At 46.2% G+C, this 26256-nt stretch overlaps 1 protein-coding gene across 1 annotated transcript; it reads left to right on the top strand.

Annotated features, from left to right (window-relative positions):
* Nucleotides 1-3604: 3604 nt before the first annotated feature.
* On the top strand, nucleotides 3605-23696 carry LOC135399020 (uncharacterized). Its single transcript, XM_064630644.1, has 17 exons — nucleotides 3605-3695; nucleotides 12729-12938; nucleotides 13104-13246; nucleotides 14867-14978; nucleotides 15067-15221; nucleotides 16081-16206; nucleotides 16319-16406; nucleotides 17093-17229; nucleotides 18339-18416; nucleotides 18851-18919; nucleotides 19013-19133; nucleotides 20093-20208; nucleotides 21093-21162; nucleotides 21803-21903; nucleotides 22013-22079; nucleotides 22862-22891; nucleotides 23425-23696. The coding sequence occupies exons 1-17, from the start codon at nucleotides 3653-3655 to the stop codon at nucleotides 23553-23555; spliced, it is 1797 nt and encodes a 598-aa protein (XP_064486714.1). The 5' UTR covers nucleotides 3605-3652; the 3' UTR covers nucleotides 23556-23696.
* Nucleotides 23697-26256: the final 2560 nt, after the last annotated feature.

The following is a 26256-nucleotide window of genomic DNA, read 5'->3' as shown; positions in this document are numbered from 1 at the left end:
ACGTCTGAAAACGTCTGAAACGCTCAGACGGGAAACGTATCGCGGGGGGGGGGGGACGTGCGTCCTGGGCCGACTTCACAGGCCGACTGACGCTCTACTCGCACTGACGCAGAACCCACAACGCACCCAATCGTGATCAGGCTGCGGTCGTGGTCATCCCGGACAAAGTGTGGACATTTGTCCTTCGCTCGTGAACGGGATTACACACTTCAAAGAGGATTTGGCGCAGACACAGTGGCTTCCTAATCCTACCGGGGTACCACTTGCAACGCAGTGGCCCTCTTGAAAAAGGCGTGCTAGACAGACGCAGAAATAGCTGCATTAATATATGTGTGGGAAACGCAACAAAAACAACAACTTTATGTTAATGACGATGATTGGGGAGTTTCATCGCCAGGGAGCGATAGCCTGCCCGATTGCTGGCGGAAGCACGTAAATTGTTCTTACCAATATTTTTGACCAGGCAAACGTGTCTGAAGCCAATATTTCATTTTGATTCACAACATGAGTGGCTACTGTTCTTAGCTACTCCAGATGGCGTCAAGATGAAAACGTGGATCCTCAATGCCAAGTGCGGACCACGACCTACTAGATTATGACGACCACGGCATAATCGGCAAACCCAATGAGGAGCCCGTCCGCACGATCTGCTAGGGCGCTACACATCGGCCCGCGAAATCTACATCATGATTGGACGATGAAAATTAAGCAGAAGCGGACGTGCAACTACCGTAGCAGACGACAGCAACAGCTCCTATGAAAACGCGTAAGATGATGATGATAATGAACTTTACTAAGGTAAGCTAAAGTACAAAGTACTGTAGAAATTCGGGAAACAATAACCCTGCCGATGACTAGCGCCACCGCTAGCCTCCAAATGCGTCGCTGGGAAGGGGTCCGTATATGGCATGGTCGCTATAATCTAGTAGGTCCTGGTGCGGACGGCGTGGGTGTGCCGAACTGGGTAGCCGAGATAGTCACCGAGTGCCTGTTCAGATTAATTGCGTGTGACAGTCCTTATGACGGCATTAGACGCAGACCTTTGGAAAGGACGATCAAAAAGAAAGAACGTTGTCACACGGGGTCCCATGGCGGGTGCATATTTCTGCCATCTAAACGAACACACACTCCCAATACACTCCCCTGTTGCCTTTAAAGTGTCACCCCAGACTGTAAAAAGAAGAAAGCAACAAATGTTTCTGTTTTATTCCGCGTTATAAATAACCGTCGTTCAAGACTAGGTAATGCCGTCCGTGAACATCATGCATTTGCACTAATTTCTGAAAGCATCGGCAAAGCTTCGTATCTTCGGTTTCGCCAAGAATAGATGACGTCACCGTGCTTGCTAGCATTCGTCTCCTAGCAACGCAGCAGACGAGTTGCCTGGCCATACCTCTCCGAACCATGTTGATGCATGGAGGTACAATGCATCGAATACATCGTTTACGTCAGACTCTTTGTTTTTCCGAGGCTGGCCAATGAAGTTACGGCGTTCACGAACAGGGAAAGGGGGAGGATGAAAGTGTGTCCCGTTCGTTGACCGGCCATCTTGCAATACTTATTGAACGCAGATTGGACCTAGTCCTAAGAACACCCAGCAAGTCATTAAAGGAGTACAGAGGGCCATCCCATCCAAAAAAGTTTCAGATTAAGACGTCTGATGAAAGTGTGTGTCTCATTTTACCGAGTAGCACGAAAGTTTTTGATGTGTGCAATTTGTTTCCCAGAAAAAAACTCACATAAACATGCCTCCGCGCGTTCACCCTTAACTCGCCACTCCAGGTATAACGAGGATGAGGAGGTATGATGCCACGTCACCAATGACGTTATAAGGAGGACTCGTTCTGGTTCGCTGGTCAGTGGGGGTCAGCGCCTTGTTCCTTTGCCGCGGTAAACCAGTTTTGCCAGTTTCAAAAGTCAGTCAGTTGAATAGAAGGAGCGGTCGAATCATTACCGAGCCAGGAGAAAGGCTTTTTCAGAACCGGAACAGCCGAGTAGGAGACGACAGCGGGGTAGCAGACAACATTTCTCTAGATCAATCAGCGAGCGTTCTCCTTATAGCGTCAGCGCGAGGTTCCAGGCAGATCACAGGCTGGTACTGCTCTTCACCACCGTTGCGCACGGTCGCTTTTTGCGGCGTATTTTAAATTCAATTTGTGCGATAATTATGTCTCTGTGGTGTGAATTACTTCGCATGACGCATCTTACTGGCCTACTTAACAGTTTTATAGGAAGAAAACAGGGTGTTAAAAATGACTTCTGTGCTACTTTAATATCCCTGGTACACCACTACAAGGTTTCTTTTTTGTGTGTGTGTGTGTGTGTGAAAGCGTGGCCCCTGGCAGGACTAACCTCTGCAAGCCAGTGAAAGAAGGGTAACTCGAGCGACGTGATAGCCCGCAAACCTTGTATAAATGAGATTCATTTACAATATTTTTGTGGCAGGGCAAAACGAGTGGGAGACAGCCTCGAGCGCACGCGATGAGTGACTGCTGGATGAATGAAAACATGCAGCCGCAAAAAGCTTCTGTGAGTGAATGAGCGAATGAAAGAAAAGCGAGTGTATAAAAAGAGAACGAACGTTGACCCCTGGTCAGCTCTTACAGCCGAACAGAAGCTTCCTGCGGCTCAACATCATCTGGGCCGGCGTCATTTATGATGACTTGATGAGTGTGGCACTTTGACATGAAAGCGTCCTAAAGACGAAAACACCTGAAATGGGGCACCACTACAAGGTCTCGAAAGTCCTGAAGCGCCGGACATCCATGGGATATCCGCGGGATATCACAGGCGACATTCGCGTTTCGACAGGAACGCGCAAGTTCGAGTCACCAAATAAGCTACGCTTCCAGAGTATCGACACTGAGTTCCAAGAGCGAGCAGGCGCCATCTTGGTTCCGCGCCACGCTACCCGCACGTGTACGCGCAGTGCGCACTTCAGCGCACGACGCCATCTATCGTGCGCGGGTGAAATGTTCCTTTCGTTCGCAAGCACCAGTTGACGGCCTTGAGCTCACCTTGACATCCTCGGGATCGAGAGGATAGAGAGGTAGCAAGCAAACCCGAGACTAGGGGACAAAAAACGAACGACAACAACGAACAACAACGAGACCTTGTCTGTGTTGTCGTTTTTTGTCCCCTAGTCTAGGGTTTTTAAGTTATGGATCCTCGAGACGCTCCTTGACAATACATAGATTATCGCACAACAATCATACATGTTTCTACATCCCACAGGAAGCATTATGCTAGCCGTCTTGGATCCTCAAATGGGGATGATACCGGTGTGGTGCGGAAAGAAGATGGCGCTCCTACTCTCCCTTGGACCTCAGTGTCGATACTCTGAAGCGAAGCCTATTTAGTGACTCTAACGCAGGTATGACAGCAGTTCCAGTTTTCTCTGAACCCTCAATCATGTTCCGAAGTGCACTGCCCCAGACAGCGCCTTTCTTTCTAACAGGTACCAGATTAGACACACTGTTATCAGTGCATGGCTCACTGGAGGGAACAATATAACGGCGGCGTATTGTATTCTGAAAAGCAGGTATTGTTCTGTGCCTATTCTCGTACGTGTTAGATAAATAGTTGTTCGAGCAAATACGACATAATCTCGCTTCTGGCAAAAGTTTCAGTCGGGTCCTAGGGTGTGAGCAAGATGCTGCTCTTGTGGATTCTCCTCGCTGTCTCGTTGTCCAAAGGTACGTTGCGTGTCAGAAACTACATCGGACGTGACTTTTACGTGAATTCGTTTGCCTGCAGCGTGCTGCAGTATCACTTTAGCCGGCAACTTGAACAGAGCTCAGGCTATTTCTAGAATCACCTGAGATAAGTAGCCAAGAGGTTATCGTCACGAATTTTCTGTGTAACCTCATAAGCTTCGATAGTCGTCTCGATGCGGTGATGGAGTTATCCTCGCTACCTGAACAGGAAAATAGACTCCCGTTCCGCGGAGTCGGTTCTTTTTATTTTTATTTTTTGTTCCAGTTCTATAAAGGTGGCCGTGCAGGTATTCGTGAGCGAAGCAGGTGAACATGGACCCTTTGCACTCTAAGAAAAAAAAGGAGTAATTTTACTCCGTTCGGGGACTAAATAGTTCCTTTCGGGAGTAAATGCACGGGAGTAAACGAATGTCACAGAGTGGAGACTGCGTGTTACGCACTGTTCTAACGGTTTCAGGTAGATTATTCGAGTGCATGCATGAAAATACTTTGAATCAAACCGTCAACCGTGATATATCGAGTGATATAAAATCTTGCGACATACATAGGGCACAATTTTTGAAGAAAGAAGCTTACTCTGTGTGAGTGAAAAATTTCTAAGTTTGCATAGGTAGCCTTATGCCATCAAATTGACGAAGAGCACATATTTACGTAGACTGCTGCATTCGGAAGACCATTGTCGAAGATCAGTGACTATTTGCAGTCATGTGGGGTAAATGTCGGGGTTAGGGGACTGAAATAGGGAGTAATTGCAGTCCAGGGGACTAGAAGCTGCAATTACTCCGTATTTTACTCATTTTTTCTTAGAGTGTGCACACTCAAAGAAAAAAGGAGTAAAATGGGGAGTAATTGCAGCTTCTACTCCCCTAGTCTGCAATTACTCCCCATTTTAGTCCCCTAACCCAACATTTAGTCCCGACGTTTACTCCCCAGGACTGCAAATTGTCACTAAACTTCGCGAATGGTCTCCTGAATGCAAAAGTCTACGTAAGTATGTGCGCTTGGTCAATTTGAACGACATAAGGCTGTATAACTCACACAACGTAGCAATTTTCCAGCCACTCAGAGTAAGAAACAGTTAGCGCATCTTTTTTCGCAAATTGTGCCCTAGTATGGGGCAAGATTTTATATCACTCGATATATCACGGTTGATGGTTTGCTTCGTAGTATCTTCATGCATGCGCACCAATTATGTACCTGGGAGTCTTACAACAGCGCGTGAAATCCGGTCTTCACTCTGTGACATTCATTTACTCCCGTGCATTTACTCCCGAAAGGGACTATTTTTGTGGCAATGCAATTACTCCCAAAAAGGAGTAAAAGTGATCCTTTTTTTCTTAGAGTGTGGAACCGACGAAAATGAGGCATTAAGGACACCCTTTTCATCCCCCTCGACGCCGACGCCAAAGTGGTTATGATTTTACGATGTTTAATGGCTGTTCAATGCTCCTTGTCCCACACCCTCTGAAATGACCAAATTTTTTATTATTGTTATTATTTCTTGATCTGCGGACCTGGCTCTCACACTGCACATGGTAACCGTCAGATGGTTATACCATACGTGAAAGCGCCTATGGAGAGATGCCGATATTGTCGTCTCATTCTCTCCCATAAGATTCCAGACCCTCTTCAGGGATCCCATAGGATTGCGGTATATCGTCGTAGAATTTCTACTTACGGGATGTATGGACTTGTATGCAGATGAAAGTCGACGTATCTTGCTAACGAAAAAAATAAATACTTACATATTATTTTTATATTTTTTATATATTTTTTATATTATATATATATATATTTTTATATATTATTTTTATATTTTATTATATATATTCCGAATGCAGCAGGTGAAGCAATATATATATATATATATATATATATGTTTGTAACTCAAACGTCGCCATGCCAGTACTGGACAGCTGTTTCTGCCTTCTTGAGCCTCATCAGCAGTACGCAGGCAGGAACGTTTGAGTGGATGGCGTCCGAAGGTCACGTAACACGTGATTCCTCCCGTCAGGGTGAGATAACTCACTTACTGAAAGCCCAGTGCAAAGCCAGTGAAATATAACAGGGAAAAAATAGCCAGAGCTCTTTGGCTGCACGTATAGCATATGTTTGTAACTCAAACGTCGCCATGCCAGTACTGGACAGCTGTTTCGGCCTTCTTGAGCCTCATCAGCAGTACGCAGGCAGGCAACGTTTGAGTGGATGGCGTCCGAAGGTCACGTAACAGGTGATTCCTCCCGTCAGGGTGAGATAACTCACTTACTCGCTTTCAGTAAGTGCATATATATATATACACACACAAGCATATTTTCTTTTGTAACTTCTGTTCCCGATGTCATTCCCACATGGCAGTCTGAAGTACCTACAAGAGGACTTACAGCAATGACTTCGTCGCAATTATATTTGCCATGGTTCGTCGAACTGGTTATATTGAGATGATTCATTACAAAATTCTTCATGGACGTCTCTCTCCGCCCTATATCCCATTCTACCCATTGGCACATCTTTCGTAGGCTCCGCAGTGGCACGAACATTTTCCGTATAGGTCCCACAGCAGAGAAGACTTAAAAACAATCAACCGTGGAGTGTGATAAAGAGGAATAGTGAAGAACTGACAAGCACACAAACCAGGCACTGATTCCAGGTGCATTATTTTGCAGGCCACTAAACACAGTCATACAACCTCCTACGAGGTAGTACAATTGTAGGAGTGTCTGTCTTCTCACGTTACTTCACGTTACATGCGAAATCACACTCCGTCAAATGCAATAGCGTTTCGAGCAAACTGTTGACATGGGACGTTCACGACCTTATGTTTCATCAACTTCACCCTTGCATACTGTGCGTGCAAAATACGCGCTAAGTGGGGCCGAACGTTGTGATAAACTCCACACAGGGATGGATCAGAGTAAGGGAGAAAAATACGTATTTTATCCAGAATATTTTTTTTTAAATTTCGTGTTAGCGCTGCAAGGCAACTGTGGCTATGAGCAGCGTACAGATGTGGACAGATGGAGAGAGGACAGCAAGAAGGAGTGGAGGACATGGGGGTTAGTATGCGTCCAGGGCCGACTTCAGGGGGAACTATGCCGACATTCGTCCGGAAAATCTTCGGAAAACCCAGGGAAAACCTGAGACAGCACAGCCGGTGACAGGATTCGAACCCGTGTCACCTGCCAGTCTCTGCGTGGAAAGCGATCATCCTAACCACTATGGGAGCTGGTTTATCCAGAACAGTACAGTCAAACTCCTTTATAGCGAACACCTTTTTAACGAAAATACCAATACAGCAAATTGTTTTGCGGTCCCGCTGGAGCCCTATAGGTCCAATAATGGACATCCTTTTTAACGAAAATACCTTTACTGCAAATTTTTTTTGCTGTCCCCTGAGTTTCGTTGTAAAGGAGTTTGACTGTATATTCAAGTCAGGAAAAAGTATCATGAAATGCTCAGTAGAATCAATGTTGCTCTGAAGCAAGTATAGCATACGGAATATCCAGCAAATCGGTGAGATAAGCAGAGGAAAGAGCCGTCGACGTTTGGAAAAGAAGTCTGCTTTAGTATGCCCAACAGGTTCGCATTCGATAGTATATACGAGTTAGTCAATAATGGAGTGGTTGAGAATAATGGAACTCCTGTATCTCGAAACACTGAACTTTGGACATTTGCGGTCCCTCCGCTACACCCACGTAGAATCAAAGCATTTCTTGCACACGTGCATGATATTACAGTATCCTGTTCTATAGCCTTTCTCTCGTCTCTACCTTATCAGTTCAATAGCCATATACCGGATGTGGAGGACAATGAAATCGCTACCCGGCGGAGGCGTTGCTTCGTGTTGTCGTCACCAGTACTCTAGCGGTGTGCCAGTTGTGTAATCCACGAAAAGTGATATATTCTGGTAGCGCCGGTTGGAAGCCTCTGTTCAGGGCTGGGTAGTGATACTCATATTTTGTATTATAACACTAATTTATTTATTTATTTAAAGTACCCCAAAGGCTCATCAGAGCGCTACATGGGGGAGTAGGATGGTACATGCATGTCTTCAACACAAAAACGATGAGAGAGAGAGAGAGAGAGAAAAAAAGTACAAAACACTGAACCAGTCATATTGCCTGGCTGGCACGAAAAGTAGAGCATACAATAGAAAAACATAATAGTACATTATAAAAAGAATACAAACATCGAACGGAAAGTTGGCCACGGAAAGTGTCGTAGTCAACGAGCTCAGCTAGGTCAGAGGGAAGATCGTTCCAGTTAATTGGCGGTTCGACAAAATAATGATTTCGCAAAGATGTCTGTTCGACATTGAAAACGATTTACTTTGCATCGATGGTCGAAACGTGGGAATATAACTGTAGAGCGGGTAAGCGGAGAAATGTTAGGTGGGATACTGTGGACGAATCTGTGGAAAAGTGATAACCTTGCGTCGGTTCGGCGACTGTCCAGGCTAGGGAGCTCAAGTAGCTGTTTAATTGCCGTTACATAATACTTTGATTCTGATGTATTATAATACGGAATACCTGCGTGTATTACACGAGTAATACTAGTAATACATAACTTGTGGAGAAAATGGGAAAGAAAAGCAGAAATATGTACAATTCGTGCATTACTTATCGAGACAGTCATTCTCCACTCACGTTTTATTTCGGTTGCTTACACTTTTAGCATGTTCTGAAACGGGTAGTCCTCTATATGCCCTTCTTTTCCGAATTTGATGAGATAGCGCTGATTAACTCGGCCACAATGAACAGCTTGCCCTCCTTGTGGCAGTGTCTTGATTTCGTTCAGTCTGGACGATAAAATGTGGGCGGTTGAAAAGAGTGTGACTGTCCATACTGCCACCGCGTACAGTGGTGACTGGGCTCGACGCACCTTTTCATGCGACAAAGGACCTGAAATTGGATTGCTCCTTACGGACGGTGAACTGGAAGGAATGCGGGGAAGCCTCCAGTTACCTCTGGCCCCGACATCACACCCGTTGGGATAATTTGGGGGAAGGGTTATAATAGGGGCCTTGTTTGTGTCCGAATGCTTGTCGGACACGAAAAAATACTGACAAAGTGCACCGGTGACACTCAGCAGGTCGGACTTATTGCCTCTGCGAATGTATTATAATTCAGAAGTATTATAATACATGTAATACCCCTATTTCGTGTATTATAATACAGATACAAATACATTTAGAAAATGAGTATTATAATACATAATAGAAATACTCAAAAGTGTTACAGTAATAGTATTATAATACAAATTATTACTATTACTGGCCATCCCTGCCTTTGCTCCTCTCGTCAAGTCACGATGGCATCACATTGTATGCTATGGTGAAATACATTCCGAAATCAGCACGTTGTCGTAACAATGTGAGCGGTACATGTGTAGTGATAGGGAAAAGCAACCATGAGGCACAGCGAAGCCATTTTTCATTCTTCAAACATAGTTGAACACAATGGGAATCCTAGAGATACTGCACAAGTAGATTATCTCTAGTGTCACTAAATAGGAAGCAGAGTAGAGACACTGAACCACGCCGTCGAGCGATCCCGCCATTTTACTGCGTTGCCAAGCAATGGAACCCCAATCTCCCCCTTCTCCAGTGGCGAACAACGCGCAGTCGAGCCAGCTCACAACCCAGGAAACCGGTTTTGCATTGAGGTGACCCAACATGGACGGCGAGTTTTTGGAAGGAGAAACCACGTGACACGACCGGCCCAATCGCGGGCACCGAACGGCGGCTCTGGCGCAGAAAAGGAATGCGGTACTCTGTACCCCATTTAGTGACTCTAATTATCCCCATAAAAGTTTCTTTTCTTCATTATCTACGCACTCAGTCACAAACAAACTATTTTTACGGGTTTTAGTAGCTTGTTTGTTTGAGGTCTTGACATTCACAATTCAATATACCGCTTAACCCCTTAACTTGCTGTTCTCTTTGATCCGCGTTGACGTAAACACTGCATTCGGTATGCTGACTGACTCCTCTACACTAAAAGAGCCGCACAGAAGAAGGCTCTCACCTTAGTCCCAGGGGCCGACGATTCGATTTTTTTCTGTCCAGCCATGAGTTGACTCTCAATGTCCTACGCTTCTTTAAAATCTCCTTAAGTGAAATGCCAATGGACGGTACAACACGATAGAGGAGACGGTGTAGAACACTATCCGTTCTATTGGAAGCAAAATGACCATTCGACTGGATATCGAGAGACGTGTGCCTGACGATCCGCCGCTGTCTGACTTTGTGGAGACTGCCATATTTCAGTTGTTCACGTTCTTTGACTCCTTGATTCTTGTGTTGTGTTTCGTCAGTTGTGTGTTTCAGCCTCACACCAGTTACTTTCCCATCTCTGTATTATTCGAAATGAGGCCCCCCGTTCAATCCACCTCCAGCACATATCTAGTTGGATTTGCCGCGCATTACAAAATTATTCAGTTGACTTTACTAGCTTGCTGAGGAGGAACACTTCATGTTCTCATTCCTTTACGTCTACAATGTTCTTCTCTCTAACACTAGCGTGAAGCGCACTGCACGTCGTGGCATCCGAACTACTTGATATACAGGACAGAGATCGGAATCGCACCGTTCATTTTTATTGTCGTGGTTCATTATAATGGTCAATTGATTCCGTTAATTGGTTCTCTTTTCGTACGGGGAGCACGAATCACGAATGAAAACAAATTACCTCGGTTTTCTACGGTTACCTGGTTACCTGGCTGATTGACCTCTCTCAGGAGATGATTTATATCATATCAGACGAGAAAAGAAAAATATGGAATTGCTGATCTAGACAGGGCCAGGACTGGTTAGTTCTGTGCATGTAGCCTGGGAAAATATGTTACTACAACAACAACATAATACTAGAAAAGACGAATAGCTATAGAAGACCAATTTTCCAAAATCCCAGCGATGCAATTGACCGAGATCTGTTATTCCATCTCTAGTTCTTTATATACAGAGTTCGAGGTAACTCGTTACTGTAACTAAGTTCCTTTTTTAGTAACTTGTAACTCGGTACTTTTGCGCCGTGGTAACTTTCAGAGGAACTCGTTCCTTTTTCAGGTAACTTTGCCAAAGTAACTTAGGTTAAGTTCCAAGTTAATTTTAACTCGCTTTTCATTCACGTCCACATATTTTCTTGCTTTCTGTCCGGTTCCTTCATGGCATTTTTTTTTGCCATAAAACGTGATATTCGATCAATGACAGTATTTTATTCAGGAAGTAAGAACCGCTGCCATTGAAATGAAGCTGAACCACGGTGCGCCCACAGGGAGTAAGATGCAAAGCGTTCAAATAGACCTCTACCAGAGAAACGTCATCATGACATTGGTAGACAGATTGAAACCGAATCAAATCGGAAGGAGAGGGCTGGGTTGCACGAAACGGGCACTGCCGCCTCGTGTTCGCTGCCTCCCACTGAAAGAAAAACAGGACCGATCGAGGGTCGCGTCCCTTTAAGGGACCATATCCTAATCCCCTCAACACCGTGGTTTTCGGGCGCGACCTTGTTCAAAACAACATGGTAGCGCGCCAAACAGTACACATGGAACAGGAACGACGAGAAGAGGACAAGCGCACACTCACAACTAACTTTTATTTGCTTATTGCATGGCCAGGGAAAACCCACAACACAAAAGAAATTCGAACAGCCGCGACACCTACAACACCCTCTCAAGGAATGCCCAAGCTCTTTTTCTGATAGAGCGAGAGACGCTTGACTGATGCAAGTGTTATCTTCGGCATTTTCACCTCTTGTTCACCTCTTGACGACCTTGTTCACCTCTAGCTTCGAGCGTAGTTCAATTCTACCAAATTTGTGGTGCTGTCGAACACTATGACGTCATTTGTTTAAAAACAGGGAGAGGTCTATTGTTGGACATAAACGAAAGCGATCTAAGCGCGTTGCACCCCTCGTGAATTATAATGAGTGAATTTTTCCCTCATTATAATTCACTGGCTTGCACTGTGGCGTTGAGGAGTGCTCAGTCACCCTCCCAGGTGTATATCGCTCGCTGAGCGACCCCTGGTTTGCCAATTCCGAACGATGCGCAGCTACCCAGAGCTGACGAGCCGCAAACACGGCGAAACACGTGTCCTCTGGTGCTGTCGCATCGTTCCATGAGTATCTGTTTCTCTGTGTGCAGCCATAGAAGCCATCTTAATATGTAATTTTGAATTTCAAACACGTCTAGTGTCATTTATTTGTTTCTTTAATGGCTTTTTTCCCTCCTTATAATTCACTGGCTTGCACTGTGGCATTGAGGAGTGCTCAGTCACCCTCCCAGGTGTATATCGCTCGCTGAGCGATCCCTGGTTTGCCAATCCCGAACGATGCGCAGCTACCCAGAGCTGACGAGCCGCAAACACGGCGAAACACGTGTCCTCTGGTGCTGTCGCATCGTTCCATGAGTATATGTGCGTATATATATAGGTTGAGGTAAAAAGATTATCAAACGGCCAAACCTATTTAAGTAATGTGTAACCACCTACGCATCTTTTGTCCTGACGAAGACAGTGCCACTGTCGAAACGTCGACCTCTTGCCCATTTTACTTTTTAACGTCTCCCTATGTAGTAAACTAGTGTTTGTAACTTCCCTAAAATCTGTTTCCGCGTCTTTTTTTTTTTGCAACTTCTATATATATATATAGAAGTTATACATGCCCAGTTATATATATATATATATATATTACTGGGCATATTCTTTGCATACTCGGCAATGTGCCACAGAGGAAGAACTTACGATTTTCCCGTTCTTTCGTGTCCTCCTCTTATATTTTTTTTTCTAACAAACAAACTGTCGGTTTTCCTGAGTTTGCAGGGAGATGTTGGCGTGGGACGCACAAACCTCCTCTATCCCCTATGATTTCCGTCTCCTGCCGGTTGACATCTGCACAGCACTGATTGAGCAGCCGCATCGCGGCGTTAACAATACACAACGCAGGATAGACTTGATGACAATATAATAAACCAAGCACATGTGTGTACATATTGCCCGTTTCTTTTTGCCAGGGGAAGACCAGCCTCCGTCCTTTCCTTCTGACTTTAAGGTGGATGTCCTAGTAGACGCATGGTGGGAGAAAGGACTCAAGTCGTACACCATCGCGTACACTGCCAAAGGCAATGGAAGGGGAAATTTGCTGTACGTTTCGGAGAGGTCGGATAACAAGGAATACATCAAAGTGATCGACTTCGGGAAGGACACGATCATTTTCGCTAACAGTAAGTAACATATCGGGAACTGTCAAAAGTGATTATTATCTCTTGTAATTTTTTTTTCTTTTTTTTTTGCGTTTACGCTACGCGGCGCACGACACACCTGGAACTTGGATGGTTACGTGATTGAAATACTTGACGTAGTTCTAATAGTGATTGTCACATACGCAGCTCTGGACGAGTCGTGCAAGTATGCGGAGGGCATCCCAGAAGTTGAGAAGACCAACACGTTCTTTCCCGTGGATTTCGAAAGACAGGGACAGCAAATGCAATTTCTCACGCCAGACAAGCTGTTCCGGTTCGATGGAGAGAAGGTGAGCAGAAGAAGTTCATATCGAGTGCGCGAGTGTCGTTCAAGGTTGATCGAGATTTTTGCTCGGGAAAAATCAGCGAGCAAATGTAATTAGAAAAAGACTGTAGTCTCTGGCGCACGACCAAACGCGTATGAGATGCGATAGCATTTACTACAGACGAAGGACGACGACTCAATTTCGGATGCGAAAGAAGCACACTTTTACTTTCAGGAGTTTTAGCAGATGGCCAGCACTCTATAAGGAAACGATACTATATAAAGGAAGCTGTCAATTGAAAGATCAACAAGGTTATGTAAGCCACTTCAAACGAATCAGGCGATTGACACCTCATGCTACCCGAAGCGTTATCTTAGGGCTTTCCGATCTGTTTAAACTCTCTTCCTCATACCATGAAATATCCTGAAAGTATGTGTGTCAACGTACACGATCACTCGGACGGTTCCTCTTCGTCTGGGTGGTCTTCAGTTCTGGCGATGCAGAGAATGGGTTTGTGAATACCGTAGTAGGAGATGTAGTCCATGCAGCGCTCATATACCATATAGCTTGGTTGACACTATACAGTCAAACTCCTTTATAGCGAACACCTTTTCAACGAAAATACCACTACAGCAAATTTTTTTGCGGTCCCGCTGGAGCCCTATAGGTCCAATAATGGACATCCTTTTTAACGAAAATATCTTTACTGCAATTTTTTTTTGCTGTCCCCTGAGTTTCGTTGTAAAAGAGTTTGACTGTACTGCGGAAGACGCGGAAGACCCCCAGGAAGACGCGAAGGGCAACCACGTTGCCAGATGAGAGCCGGGCGCTCCGTCGGAGCCATACGTGACCTCACAGTTCTCAAAAATAAAAATTAATTTTCTCTAGCTTTCGCGTCACGTAGAGCCAAAATATTTTCCGGAAATGTTAAGTGAGACGAGAAGAGTAACATAACTTTGGTAGGATTCTGAGGACACGGGATTTAGCCCGTATGACGCTGTGCGTGCACAAATGCGTTCTTTTTCCATCGACCGTGCGTTTTGTACCCTGAAACTTCCATATTTTGGAATGCGGATGATAAAAGCGCTACATCCGCGTGACTCCGGTGTAAATTCACACCTTTTTTTCTACGTTTACAACATTTTTTTGCATACATTTGCATACATTTTTTAAACGCACACCGTCACAGTACACGCCGTATCGGACATGGAAGGCTTCTGCAAGGATAGAGGCAGATAATCAGTGTCTCTATCCTTGCAGAAGCCTTCCATGTTCGATACGGCGTGTGCTGTGACGGTGTGAATTTACACTCGTATAATTGCCAACGAAAGTGAAACCAATTGTTCGTTTAACTTGAGAATGGTACCAGATGGAGTCCATCAGCCCTAACAGAGTTGCTTCGCCGCGTGACTTATGCTACAGAGTCAACAGGCGAGACGCCAGAAGTTCAGAGGCATTTTGATGGCGGTACTTACGATACATTTGGAAGGGCCGTCCGGTAGAAAACGTACGTGCAATACGTGGGTGGTGACCCTCTCACACATGACAGCGAAAACTGAGGAGTGTAAACGGTTTTACGCGCCAGCTACTTATGCCTGAGAAGGCGATCATGGAAGCTGTCTCAACATCGATCTGTCTTTGCAGACCCCTCAACCAAATGTTGTGCCAGGCCTGTCATGGTGGAGTTCAACAACTGTTCTACAAGGCCCTCTCAGTGGAAAAGACGTGCAATGCAACATATCATTCGCCTGGACAAGTACGTATCGTTCTTCTTCACGCTCCTCGTGATGTGCCTCGTACCGTTGGTGTAAACAAAATGTATAACGCTTGTCTTTCACTTACAGCAAACGGAACCAAAACTCCTCGATGCGATCGAAATGCCGAGAATTTTAACGCCTGTCCTCCGATTCCTGTTGCATCCCAATTACTATGCGACAAACAAACGGCCACCTACACGTTCTCCAGTTATACTGAGGAGTTGGATTACAGCATCTTTCAGGTAATTGCCCAGCGGCGTATAAGTACTTTATTGAGCCAGGGTGACGTACAAAGTACCGAATAAATGGTGCGACTGTCTCCCACTTTCAAGAGGTTTCACTACAGGGCACACATCTTGGGCTATCGCGTGTTACGGCAATTTCTTTGAAGTGTCCTCCTATGACAGGTCTCGATCAGCGTGTCTTTCTTTGACACAAAGACTTTGCACCATAAATTAGCACTACGGTCAAGTTTCACGTGGATGGTACATGTGGGGTCAGCTTATGAGGGCTGTAGGTAGCTGAATAGCGTAAGGTATCAAACATTTCACGCCTTCTGTTAGTTTTTTTTTAAGTTGCATGTTAGCACCGCGGAGCAACTATGGCTATGAGCGGCGTACAGACATGGACAGGTTGAGAGAGGACAGCAGGGAGGAGTTGGGGACAGAGGGGTTCGTATGCGTCCTGGGCCGACTTCTGGGGAACTGTGCCGAGATTCGTATGGAACGTCTTCGGAAAACCCAGGGGGAAAACCTCAGACAGCACAGCCGGTGACAGGATTCGAACCCGTGCCACCTCCCAGTCTCGGCGTGGAAAGCGATAATCTTATTAACCACTATGCCACGGGAGCTGGTCTTCCGTTAGGTGAAATACTGTTTATGCGTCAGTGGTTACTCTCGGCAGTCAAAATGTTTTCTCCGCACACTCCATAGGTTTCACACAGTGCTCTGTATGATGTCCTAATTACGCCGCAGTACGGTTCTTGTCGAAGCTTGTGTTGTGCTCGTATGTTTGTGTGTTCCAGCGGCGCAGCAGTTACTGGGGTCACAGTCACATATATAAGCGGTTTAGTGCCTCATGCCTTGCGACATTTCCTTGCAGGAACCACTGGGATTCTATTGTGACGGGAAAGAAAAAGCATCGTCCCTTCCAAAGTTACCAAACGTTTTTAGCCTTAGAGCTGAGAACATATTGCCAGTATCTGGAAACGTGGTCTGGTATTCTTATGTAAGCACCTCTTCCACATAATCAACAGCAAACCGCTTAGGTCACTGTCTGAAGTGCTCTGGAGCTCCTGTAGAACTGTATGACCCCTAACAAGCAATAACGTTTCTTCCAGGTCTGGGCTGACTTTAAGAATGGCGCTGTAGCTACTCGTCACAGGGAAGAAGATGGAGATGTCATCATTATCTCCGACTACCGAGCCGGTACGATAAAGTCCCGTACTGTATAGATCCGGAGCCCATTTTAATAGACTTCTAGATGGATACATGACTGACCAAGGGATGCTCCTCACCAATATGATCACCGCGAACGACCTGGAACCTCAGAGGCCCAGGCTAAACGTTTCATGCACTTCGTGCGCTATTCGCTCCGAGATCGAGCAGTGTCGGGGCGCTGCGGAGAAACGATGAACTACCATTGTGTGGACGCGTCGTCTGCTTTTACACGCTTATCCGGCGTTTACTGCAGTAGGTGGAGCATTGGAGAACCAAACAGTATCAAACCAGTGATCTTCCGGTGAAGATATACTAGAATTACGGAAAAGAATTATCAATTCGGAACATCGGCCCACGTGTTATCCACACTAGAAGGGTTACAGTTTCGCCCCCTATAGGTCGATCTCGCACCGAATACTCCGCTGCACGTTTATAGATCTCTCAAAGTCTAATTATTCATCGTCGACCTGAGGGGCCACGAATGTTGCGTCAAAGGCAGTCATTATAGTGTACCCTAGACAACGTGCACAGACTGTAGAGGGAAAGATGTAGGGACGGTACCGTTGTCTTTCTCTTGTGATACCCCGGATGCGGACATCAGCAGTTCGCAAAAAACTCTTTGTGAATGCGTACTTGCTTGATGCCTTACAGCGTTAAACGTACTTTATCCTCAGGATATCAGTATGAGGTCGACGTTACCACAGAGACATGTATACCAAGAGGAATGGGAGGGGAAGGGTTCACACCGAAGTCAAAAGAAGAACTTGTATGGGGCGAAGAAATAGCAGACGACATTCAGCACTCAGGAGACGTAAGTTGTATCACGTTTATTCTACTTTACATGTACAAGTATTTCATTTACGTGCGTACAGTTATTCTAATTATCACTAGTGGGTCCGAATAGCACACTTCCGCTTTTGCATGAAGTACAGAGAGATCAGTAATCGCTGAGGAAAAGGCAGTATATATAGGAGGAGTGAAATGGCACTGAGGGTTGCCCGAAAGGCTGCTTAATTAATCAAGCAGCCTCCACGGGCACTGGGCGAGAGAGGGAAACTGGGGAACTGCTCAGACGGCTGACCTACTTGCATATACCGTACACTCGAAGAAAAAAAAAGTAGAATTTCCTACCCAAGCCGGTAGAAAGATAGTACTTCTACCATTCCGGGCCAAACCACGCGCGCCTTCTCCTCCGAGGGCATATAAGCGGCGACGTCCCTTTTCCTTGCTCCTCTCTCCCACGTTTGCTCGAAGAAAAATGGGTAGAATGTCCTACCCAAGCAGGTCGAGCGGTCGAACAAAGACTGTTCTTCTCCTGGGCGAAGGACAGTCTCCATTCGGAGAAAAATAAATAAATAAAAACAACGACAGCTGTTGTCCTCAGGCTCCTCCTTTAACATTTCCTCACTAGTTTCCTGGATTTTCTACCTTTCTATAAAAACACAAGAGATAGGTTTCCCAAGCATACTTCAAAGTCTTTTATGCTCGCGTCTTGCACCTGGTACAGCTTGGGACAAAAGTTTACGGAACACGGCATCGGCGTATTTGTTCATTCGAGCGGTCTCCTGCAAGCTGTCAGAAGGAGAACGAATAAGAAACGGGTGACCGGCTATTCTATCCATCTCTCAGTATGCATGTCCGCTCCGGTTTGCTGATGGTGTTTCGTTCCAATGGAGAAATGTGACACCCCGGTGTTCCGTAAACTTTTGTCCCAAGCTGTACGTGCATCGCGATGAGATACCTCACGCATCATCATCACAATGCAGCGTTGTTGTTACGTGTATGTTTCTCGTACCTTCTTGTCTTGTCTAGTTTTATGTACGTTCATGCCAGTGCAACCAGGACTATATATAGTTGGTAATGGTTATGGTTGGATTAGAGCTGGAGTTTTCAAATTTCTTTTCTGTTGCTCGTTTTCAGCACCGTTGCCGTCTTTCGACTTGTCACGTTTACGCTACGACCACGGGCGAAAAAGTGCAGAATTTGTATTACGCTTACGTAAGTATAGTTTATTTTGCTTGCTCTTCGTCTTTGCTCCGCTGTCTCCAGGTCCACTTCTGAAGAAGGGAAGAGTACGGTCATTAGTTGCGTGATTGAATATGAATCTGACATTAGAGAATGCTGGGCCTTATTTTGCTCAACCTAGCACTTCCTATAGGTCGAACCTATAGCATTGCACACCCTAAATGGTACAAGACGAACTCTAAGCAAATAAGCCGTTATTCCATGTCATATCGCCGAGCACCGGATGTCCGGCTGCTGTGAAGGTACCCTGAAGCGGAGTACTACAATGCAAAAACAACTTGCTCTCAAATTAAAGTCCGTGTTTCTAGCACGGTTCCTTAACACTAAGAGTAAAGTAAGAGTGAACGGACCGTGCCTCTAGTGACCTGCCTGCGCAATACAGCCACCACCTACCATTCCCGTAACAGGACAATGCCCTGGACTTCGGTATAGGAGAGGCCCGTCGTCCAGCGTACATGGAGACCAGAGAAAAGGGGGTACGTACCAACCGCTTTGGTGACTTCTTTCCGTGGTATAAGTTATGAAGGCGTGTTGGAACATAATGCTCGGCGTGCTTTGCTAACATACAGGTAGTGCAAAGACAGAGACACGTGGTGGCCTACGATGAGGACGTGAGATACTGGGACGTGTTCAACTTGTACCGGTGCTTCCATCAAGGTGACATTCGCACGCTTTCCATAAATCTGGAAGGTAAGCACTACAGCGACAATTTTGTCGAGATAGCAATGACTATACGCCTTGCGACAAGTGGTGTGTGCACGTCATAGTTATGTTCACCGGGTGATCCTTATCGTGGCCACAATATGCCCCTGCAACACGTATCCTTCTTCTCGTCGCGCTAAGCGAAACTAACTTGGAACCGTAGGCTGTGTGCCCACCGCAATGCTTTGTCCCAGCGACTTGTCGCTAAACGCATGCATGGCGCTGGTGACTTTTGGGCGGATGGGAACATATCACCAAGCTGCGTTGCCAAGGTTCTAATCTACACGGAATACAGTACTGTAGGAGCCACGGTTGTCTAAAATCAACACTCCGTGGTTTGTCGCATCTGAAATATCCAGGTGTTGCAAGATTATTTCTTTCGAGTAATAAACACGTGCTGCACATGGTCCACCTTCAAATACAATATTGGCACAACACTTTGTGGTGTCGCGCAGAGTCGATAGCGCACGAGTGTAAGAAGCACCATGATGATCGCTATCAATAAAGGATTCTGGAATGGGATGTCTGGCTGAGCGGACACAACACACCTCACTCCTCTTCCTTATAACATCGCACCACCACCACCACACAACACACTTTCAAGCGCAACCGATCTATTACGGGACGGCGGAGCACACTGACAGGCGATTTTAGCTAACCGTGTCCCCAATAGTAAATATATGGTCTCTTCAGTAAGTGCACATAGGTAGCTGAAACAGTTAGGCAATTGTGTTATAAAGGTGCAGAGCGACTGTGAGTACCATAGTACATCATCCCATAGTACCAGAAGAAGGACAGTCTCACACAGCTCTCACCTTGAGGCGCTTCCCCTCACATTTCTTTACGGGCTTACTTAATTTTCTATCCTTCTATATAGTACCATGGAGTACCACAAGGTACCGTTTTGGAAGTCCTATTTCATAATGTCATTGCACCGTTACACGCAGGAAACACCAATTTCGACAGGGACATTGAATCCATTCACGATCTCCGGGAAGCTTACCGCGAAGCTGTCGTCGAAGCCCTCGGCATTTCCCAAACATTGAGGTTCACCAGATTCTGGGTCAGTGTCAAGTGCCTGCGAAGTCTGCGGTAAAACTTAACGAGACAGCGCGATGTTTTGAATGTCCAGGTGCATAGGTGTGGCTGGCAGGCGCCCTATCAGTGGAGCGCTTCATTTTGCAGAGTTGCGGACTGTCTATACCCTTAAGCTCGAATCTCATAACAAGCGACACGCGGCAGATACACGCGATAAGCGACAAAATCGACGTCACTGCCGCCACACGAGCGTTAAAAAAGCTTTGTCGCGGCTGAATATATCTGCATCTACTCCCAGTAGATATTTGTAGCATGTCGCTGAGTTCGTTGCCTGTTCTTTGACAAAACCAGCTAGATTTGGCGGCGTGAAACAAGAACTGAACGCGTGGGCAAGGGAAAGGGTGGAGAGGGCAACCAACAAAAGTAGCAGACGAAGAAGTGGGCGGGGCGTTGGGAACTTCAACCGCAGCGCCACTGTGTTACGGCGAATATTACATAGCTCCTTTATTACAAGTTCTCCTCGTTTTGACGAATGAAATACTATTTTTGGTATATTTATGGCAATTTACAACTTAGCTAGAATAAAATAAGCATTGCTTCTCCAAAAAAAATCATTTCTCGGCGACGAAATGTCGCTGCTCAAATGAGCCAGGAAGTCGCGCCATGACCAGACGCGACAGCGACAAATTCTGCAGCGCGTCGCATGTCGCTTGTTATGGGGTCCGCGCTTTACGCTATTTATCCCTATGTCTATCCCTGTGCATTGCAGCTGTCTATCGCTATGCACTGGAATTGTCAGACACATTGTGCTGCTTGTGGACTGCTGTGTGTCGAGTCCTGTTTCCGACGCGGTGTCATGAAAATTGTGAAAACTCGGGTGGTTAATGTGTTTATGCCTATCGTGCGCAGTTCGTCCCCAATGACACCAGGACTGGCATGACTGCAACCGGATTTGTATTCCCAGCTCGCAACGACAAAGGTTCGTACACATAAGGCATGTTTATAAAAGGTTTGTGACGTCGGCATACCGGACAGTTAGTGCCTTACTCTTGGGGTTTTAGGACCAGTATCTGTCAAGAAAAATAACCCAGGTAATAAACATGGTAGACTGCGCTGCCCTACAAGACGTAAGCCATGAAACGAACGGGCACATTGCTCAGGGCAAATTGTACGGGTCTACACTTGGCTAGTCGTGTTCAATCTAAGAACTGCACGGTTCAGCCCCGCCCTACGCTTGTTGTTACTGGCTGCAACAGCTAGCCGCATACCTCTACGTTGCGACAGACACTGAAACTATTGGAGCCTTATAGGCGGCATCAGGTGGCGCTGCAGCATAGCTTCTCCTGATCCGTGATAAAAACCAGCTCCCCAGCGCACATGCCCGCAAAGAAAAGAAAAGAAAAAAAAATGGGTAGAAAAGCGTTTTCGAGAGAATGCGTTAAAACGCTACACTTTATCCACATCCTATAGTGCGGGTAGAATGGGAAGTGGAACTTGCGTTTGACCGACCTTTGCTACCTAATTTTCACATAAATACATACCCCCCCCCCCTCCTCCATTATTGCGAGCCAGTTTTTCTTCAGCCTGGTTACAGAGACACATCTTGCTTTCGTCAAAAGGTTTCGAAGACGCTGACACAGACGCCGCCATCGAGCGCCTGAAGTCCGTTGTAGACCAAGGAAAGTTTTTGTTCCGAGTGAACGCTAGTTTCGGAAATGATGTAAGTATTGTTCCATATTTTCGATAGTGTCACTGTATTGTAATCTGATCATGTGCCTGGGAAATGGTCCAGGAGTCCCGAAATAAACATGCTTTTCCTTCTGTTTCAGCCCGTGCCTTACAAGGCAGTGAGCGTATCTAAAGGCTACCGGAAAGCTGCTCCAAGTGCCTCTGCAGGTGAATATTCTGTCATCAGTGTGCAAGGAAATAGGATGTGGTAGGAAGAAAAGCGAGAGGGATGGTTATTATTGAATTTCAAGTGGAATTTGCAGAGCGGCTCGAGACACTAGTCGGGGGCAGTGTCACCTGGAAATAACTCCTTTACAACGAAACTCAGGGGACAACAAAAAAAAAATCGCAGTAAAGGTATTTTCGTTAAAAAGGATGTCTATTATTGGATCTATAGGCTCCAGCGGGACCGCAAAAAAAAATTGCTGTAGTGGTATTTTCGTTAAAAAGGTGTTCGCTATAAATGAGTTTGACTGTATTGCGTTATCCCTAAAAATACTCTGTGGTATCGTGTTTGCCATGCTTTGGTACTATCGTAATATTCTGGGTATACTGCACTTGCCGCAATAAGAGTATTCTCATAAAAGCGACATTATTACGGAATTCTTCTTCTGCCCAAGGCATGACATGCCTTCTGTATGCTGCAGCGCGTGTTTGCAACATGCTTTGCATGATGCGAAACTGTATGTTTTGCGATGTTAGCATCCGACAGGAGGAGTTAAATCTTGACAGGTAGGATTCGAAATTGATTTGACGACTGAAAATACTGAACAGTTTTGCGCGTTGGGCTTAGTAGATTACGGGATCCACTGTAAAATCGTCAAGTGCTGCACTCTATAGGAGCCATGTTCAATTAAAAGGGTGTCACCCGATGCACGGTTCGACAAGATTGATTGATTGACAAGTAAAATGTGCTCTGTATTCTTAATCTATCCACCCTTGCATTGCAGTAACTCAAGTAACTCAAGGCTACACGTCCGGTAAGTATTTGTTTTTATTTATGACAATAACTTCAAGGGACCTATCAGACACATATGTTTGTCACTCGTTCCAGTCATGTGGCTAATTTCTCGTAGCAAAGTTACAGCCGGTTTCTCTGTGCACATGTTAAGTCCGGGCGTGCATCACGACTTAGGGCGCGTTAAGTAGCGGCTCCAGAGCGCCGGGAGCGCGCTCCTTTGTACTAAACGGTGTCGCTCCATTTCCGGAGCGCTGCGCCCACGATGATCTCCCACGCGCCAGCTTGCAGGTCGGAGCAAGAAAGTGCTGCTCTGCCTCGTGACGTACGGACGAGTGGGTGGAGGTGGTGGGGAGGGAGGAGGCCGGAAAATCAATGAACGACCTTGGAAACTTCGCCTGGGCTCGTATCACGGTCGTGGCTCTCAAAGGCCGTTAAGTTGACGCACCGCAGTACGAGAGACTGAGTGCACAGAGCGCGTTGGGTAGAGCCGCTACTTTGCGCGCCCTTGGACACTTGTAGCACAACTGACACGTTGCTTGACGACATTGGCAGGGAACATGGCTGGTCTTGGATTTGGCATGCTCTTCCTCGGGATCGTCCTGACAGCTGCGGCTGTCTACGTCGGTGTTCGGGTTTACCCCAAGAATCAGATCAGTGCGATACTTCTCCAGAATCAAGGCTGAGTACAGTCTAGGGGCCTGACGGCACATATCTGCAGTGACCAGCGTCCCATGGCTACATCAAGACGTGCTGGCTGGTTAATTTATATTGGTTGTATATTTACATGCCACAGAGCCTGGTTCAATACAGTGCATGTTTCTTAAGCTCCAATTCTGAATGTGTTACGGAGAATGGTGCTGTTGCAACAAAGTTTGCAGAGCGCCATTTCGGGCCCAAGCGGCCACGTATCGAAACAGTTGAGAGTTTCATCCGCGGGTTCTGCGTGGTGTTTCAAGCGGTACCGTCAAGGAGAGCTACAAAACCTGTTTATTCATACAGGTTTTGTCCACAGAAAAGCGGGTGAATCTTGCCAAGTGCGAACAAGTCGAGACCATGTATTTCAAAGTGCCACGTCGTCTGCTAAACTACCGCGCGTTGCATATTTTTGGGCGCTGACCACAGGGGTGACACAAACCCGCCATTGTTGTAACTATCCTCAGGCAGGTGCTTTTTGAAAAACTGTCATCTTGTCCTGGTTGCACGTCATAGAAAACGTCATTTTGAGGTCATGTGACTTTACCTGTCGTTTTGCCGCTTACCGACATAGTTCCGTGGTCATAATGCAAAGAGATGTCTACGCTGGCAAAATACGTATTTTGCCAGAGTAAACTATTCGGTGCTTCTTCCGCAACATGGTAGCCCATTCCTCCTTAGTTTAAGTACATCGCATCGGCTCAGTGAGTCCTAATGTGTGTGGTCATCACATCTTTGGAAGTCGTCAACAGTACGAGGCCCTATGTGCGAAACTGCACGTCTTGCTGCGAGATTATGGGATAAAAATAATTGCCGTGATCGAAAGACATCCAAAACGTCGCGCAGAAACAACAACCGCATTGTTTACAAACGGTTTGCCCGCCGATCACGGGCGCCGCCATCTTACAGGTCACGTGTAGCCTTGACGTTTGCTGTGACGTGCGACCAGGACCTGTCCAGGATGCATTGCGCTCGCCCTGCACGCTTTCGTCTACGGAGCAATACATTGGATGCCACCGCTGTGGCGCTGACGTTGCTGTTCAGTCTCTAGACTAGAATACAATACAACCACGCGCACAAGTGTTGTGTTTCACAGCAAGTCGCGATGCCTTCTGGTTGCGTTGGACATGTACAGCAATGGTCCTAAGGAGCACCGAGGCGACCCCAAATTTTTTATTTATTTAATTTTTCGCTGCAAAGTGCTTTCCAACGAATAAAATCAGTTCCTGCGAATGAACGATGAGCGCAGGTGCCCTACAGAGCGAGCGCAAAGAGCGCATCGCAGAACGAGAGGACGTCGTGACGTTATGCTACTCCCCTCACGTGACCAGTGACGTACGGCGATACAGCTGAAACATGTATAAGCGGCGCGTGAGCTGCTAAAAAACAAACGAAGAAACAAGGCACGGAGCCTTTTCCACGTCACGAGAGCATCGTGTCGGCCGTCCGCGGCTGCTTTCTCCGACCGTTTGAATTCGATTGCACAGCTATAACGCAGCGCAGAGCGAAAATATTTTGTATGGTGACTCCTGGTGGACAGCTTGACAGACCAGGCAGGATTTCGAGCGATGACAAACGTCACCTCATTGCTCCTTTTCAGGGAGACTCCTGGACAATCCGAAACTATTATAATGGCCGTGTAAATATGTTCGATACATTCTTCCAAAATGAGAAATACAATTGGTTTGGCAATATGGGACTCATTACCGTAGTTGCCAAAAGAGCTGGGAAGCTCAAAACGAAACCGAGACTTCTGAAGGTTCCCTCTACTACCTCCTGTACCATGCGTGACGTCACCGGTAGTCTCGTGTGGGCCACCGGCTGTTTTTCGGGCACGCGCTTTGTAACTACTTCGTGTCGCATGGATGACCAGTCGTCTGCTTCTTCGATTTCGTTCTCAAATATTCGCCAGCAGTAAAAGCAAGACCTGCAGAAAGCCGTACACGAGGAATACCGGTGAGGTGAAGCACAGTGTTGCTTGACTGCTTTCCCGTGGAGGAGCGCCTTATCACGCGAAGCAAAATATTAATTTTCAAATCATCTGGGCCACTTGGGGATGAGAAATTGTATTCACTGGAATATCATAGGGTACGGATTGATGTCGCACTGTTACCTCAACACGTTTTTGGTGCGGAGCTTCCCTTTAAAGGGGCTCCTCTCGCGCTCACATTATTGCGTTCTGAGGTTGCGTTATTCAGAACCGTTTTTTTTTTTTCCGGTCCATTTCTCTCGCAGTTTCTCTGCTCGAAGCATCATATATCGGCTCAAAGGCGAAATGTATCGGCATATATCGGACATATCGATCCAAAATGGCGACGCCCATTATCCCTGGCCAACCCTCGTAAGCAACGTGCTCGACTGCTGTGTCGGTGCGTCGTTTTATGACGTCTTTATAGACCTGGGTGATTGGTTCTGTCGAATATTCTTACGGTAACACTGGGCATGCAAATGTGGCGGAATAGTTGAAAGTGTAGGGCGAAACTGGCTCTGGATTACGACAGATCTGTAATGTAATCAGTTTCGAGTAAGCCAATTACAGTAATTACTCACCTTCTGGGTAATTATGTCGAGGATTACTCTTGGTAATTGTAATTTCGTAATTGTAATTGAAACTTACTAAACTTACATTTACACGCAATGCGTGAGCGCAAACGTGAGCCAAAAATGTGAAAAAATTCACAGAATAACACA

The sequence above is a fragment of the Ornithodoros turicata genome, chromosome 6 (genome assembly GCF_037126465.1).
Source record: "Ornithodoros turicata isolate Travis chromosome 6, ASM3712646v1, whole genome shotgun sequence".
NCBI lineage: Eukaryota > Metazoa > Arthropoda > Arachnida > Ixodida > Argasidae > Ornithodoros > Ornithodoros turicata.
The sequence above is the reverse complement of the archived record's forward strand: the minus strand, read 5'-3'. Positions and strand labels throughout refer to the sequence as shown.

Bases quoted from the DNA above. Each gene is read 5' to 3' on its own strand.
- LOC135399020 (XM_064630644.1), top strand. From the start codon at position 3,653: ATGCTGCTCTTGTGGATTCTCCTCGCTGTCTCGTTGTCCAAAG. The intron at 12,939-13,103 runs GTAAGTAACATA...TCACATACGCAG, and splicing joins CACGATCATTTTCGCTAACA to CTCTGGACGAGTCGTGCAAG. The intron at 21,904-22,012 runs GTAAGTATTGTT...CTTCTGTTTCAG, and splicing joins ACGCTAGTTTCGGAAATGAT to CCCGTGCCTTACAAGGCAGT.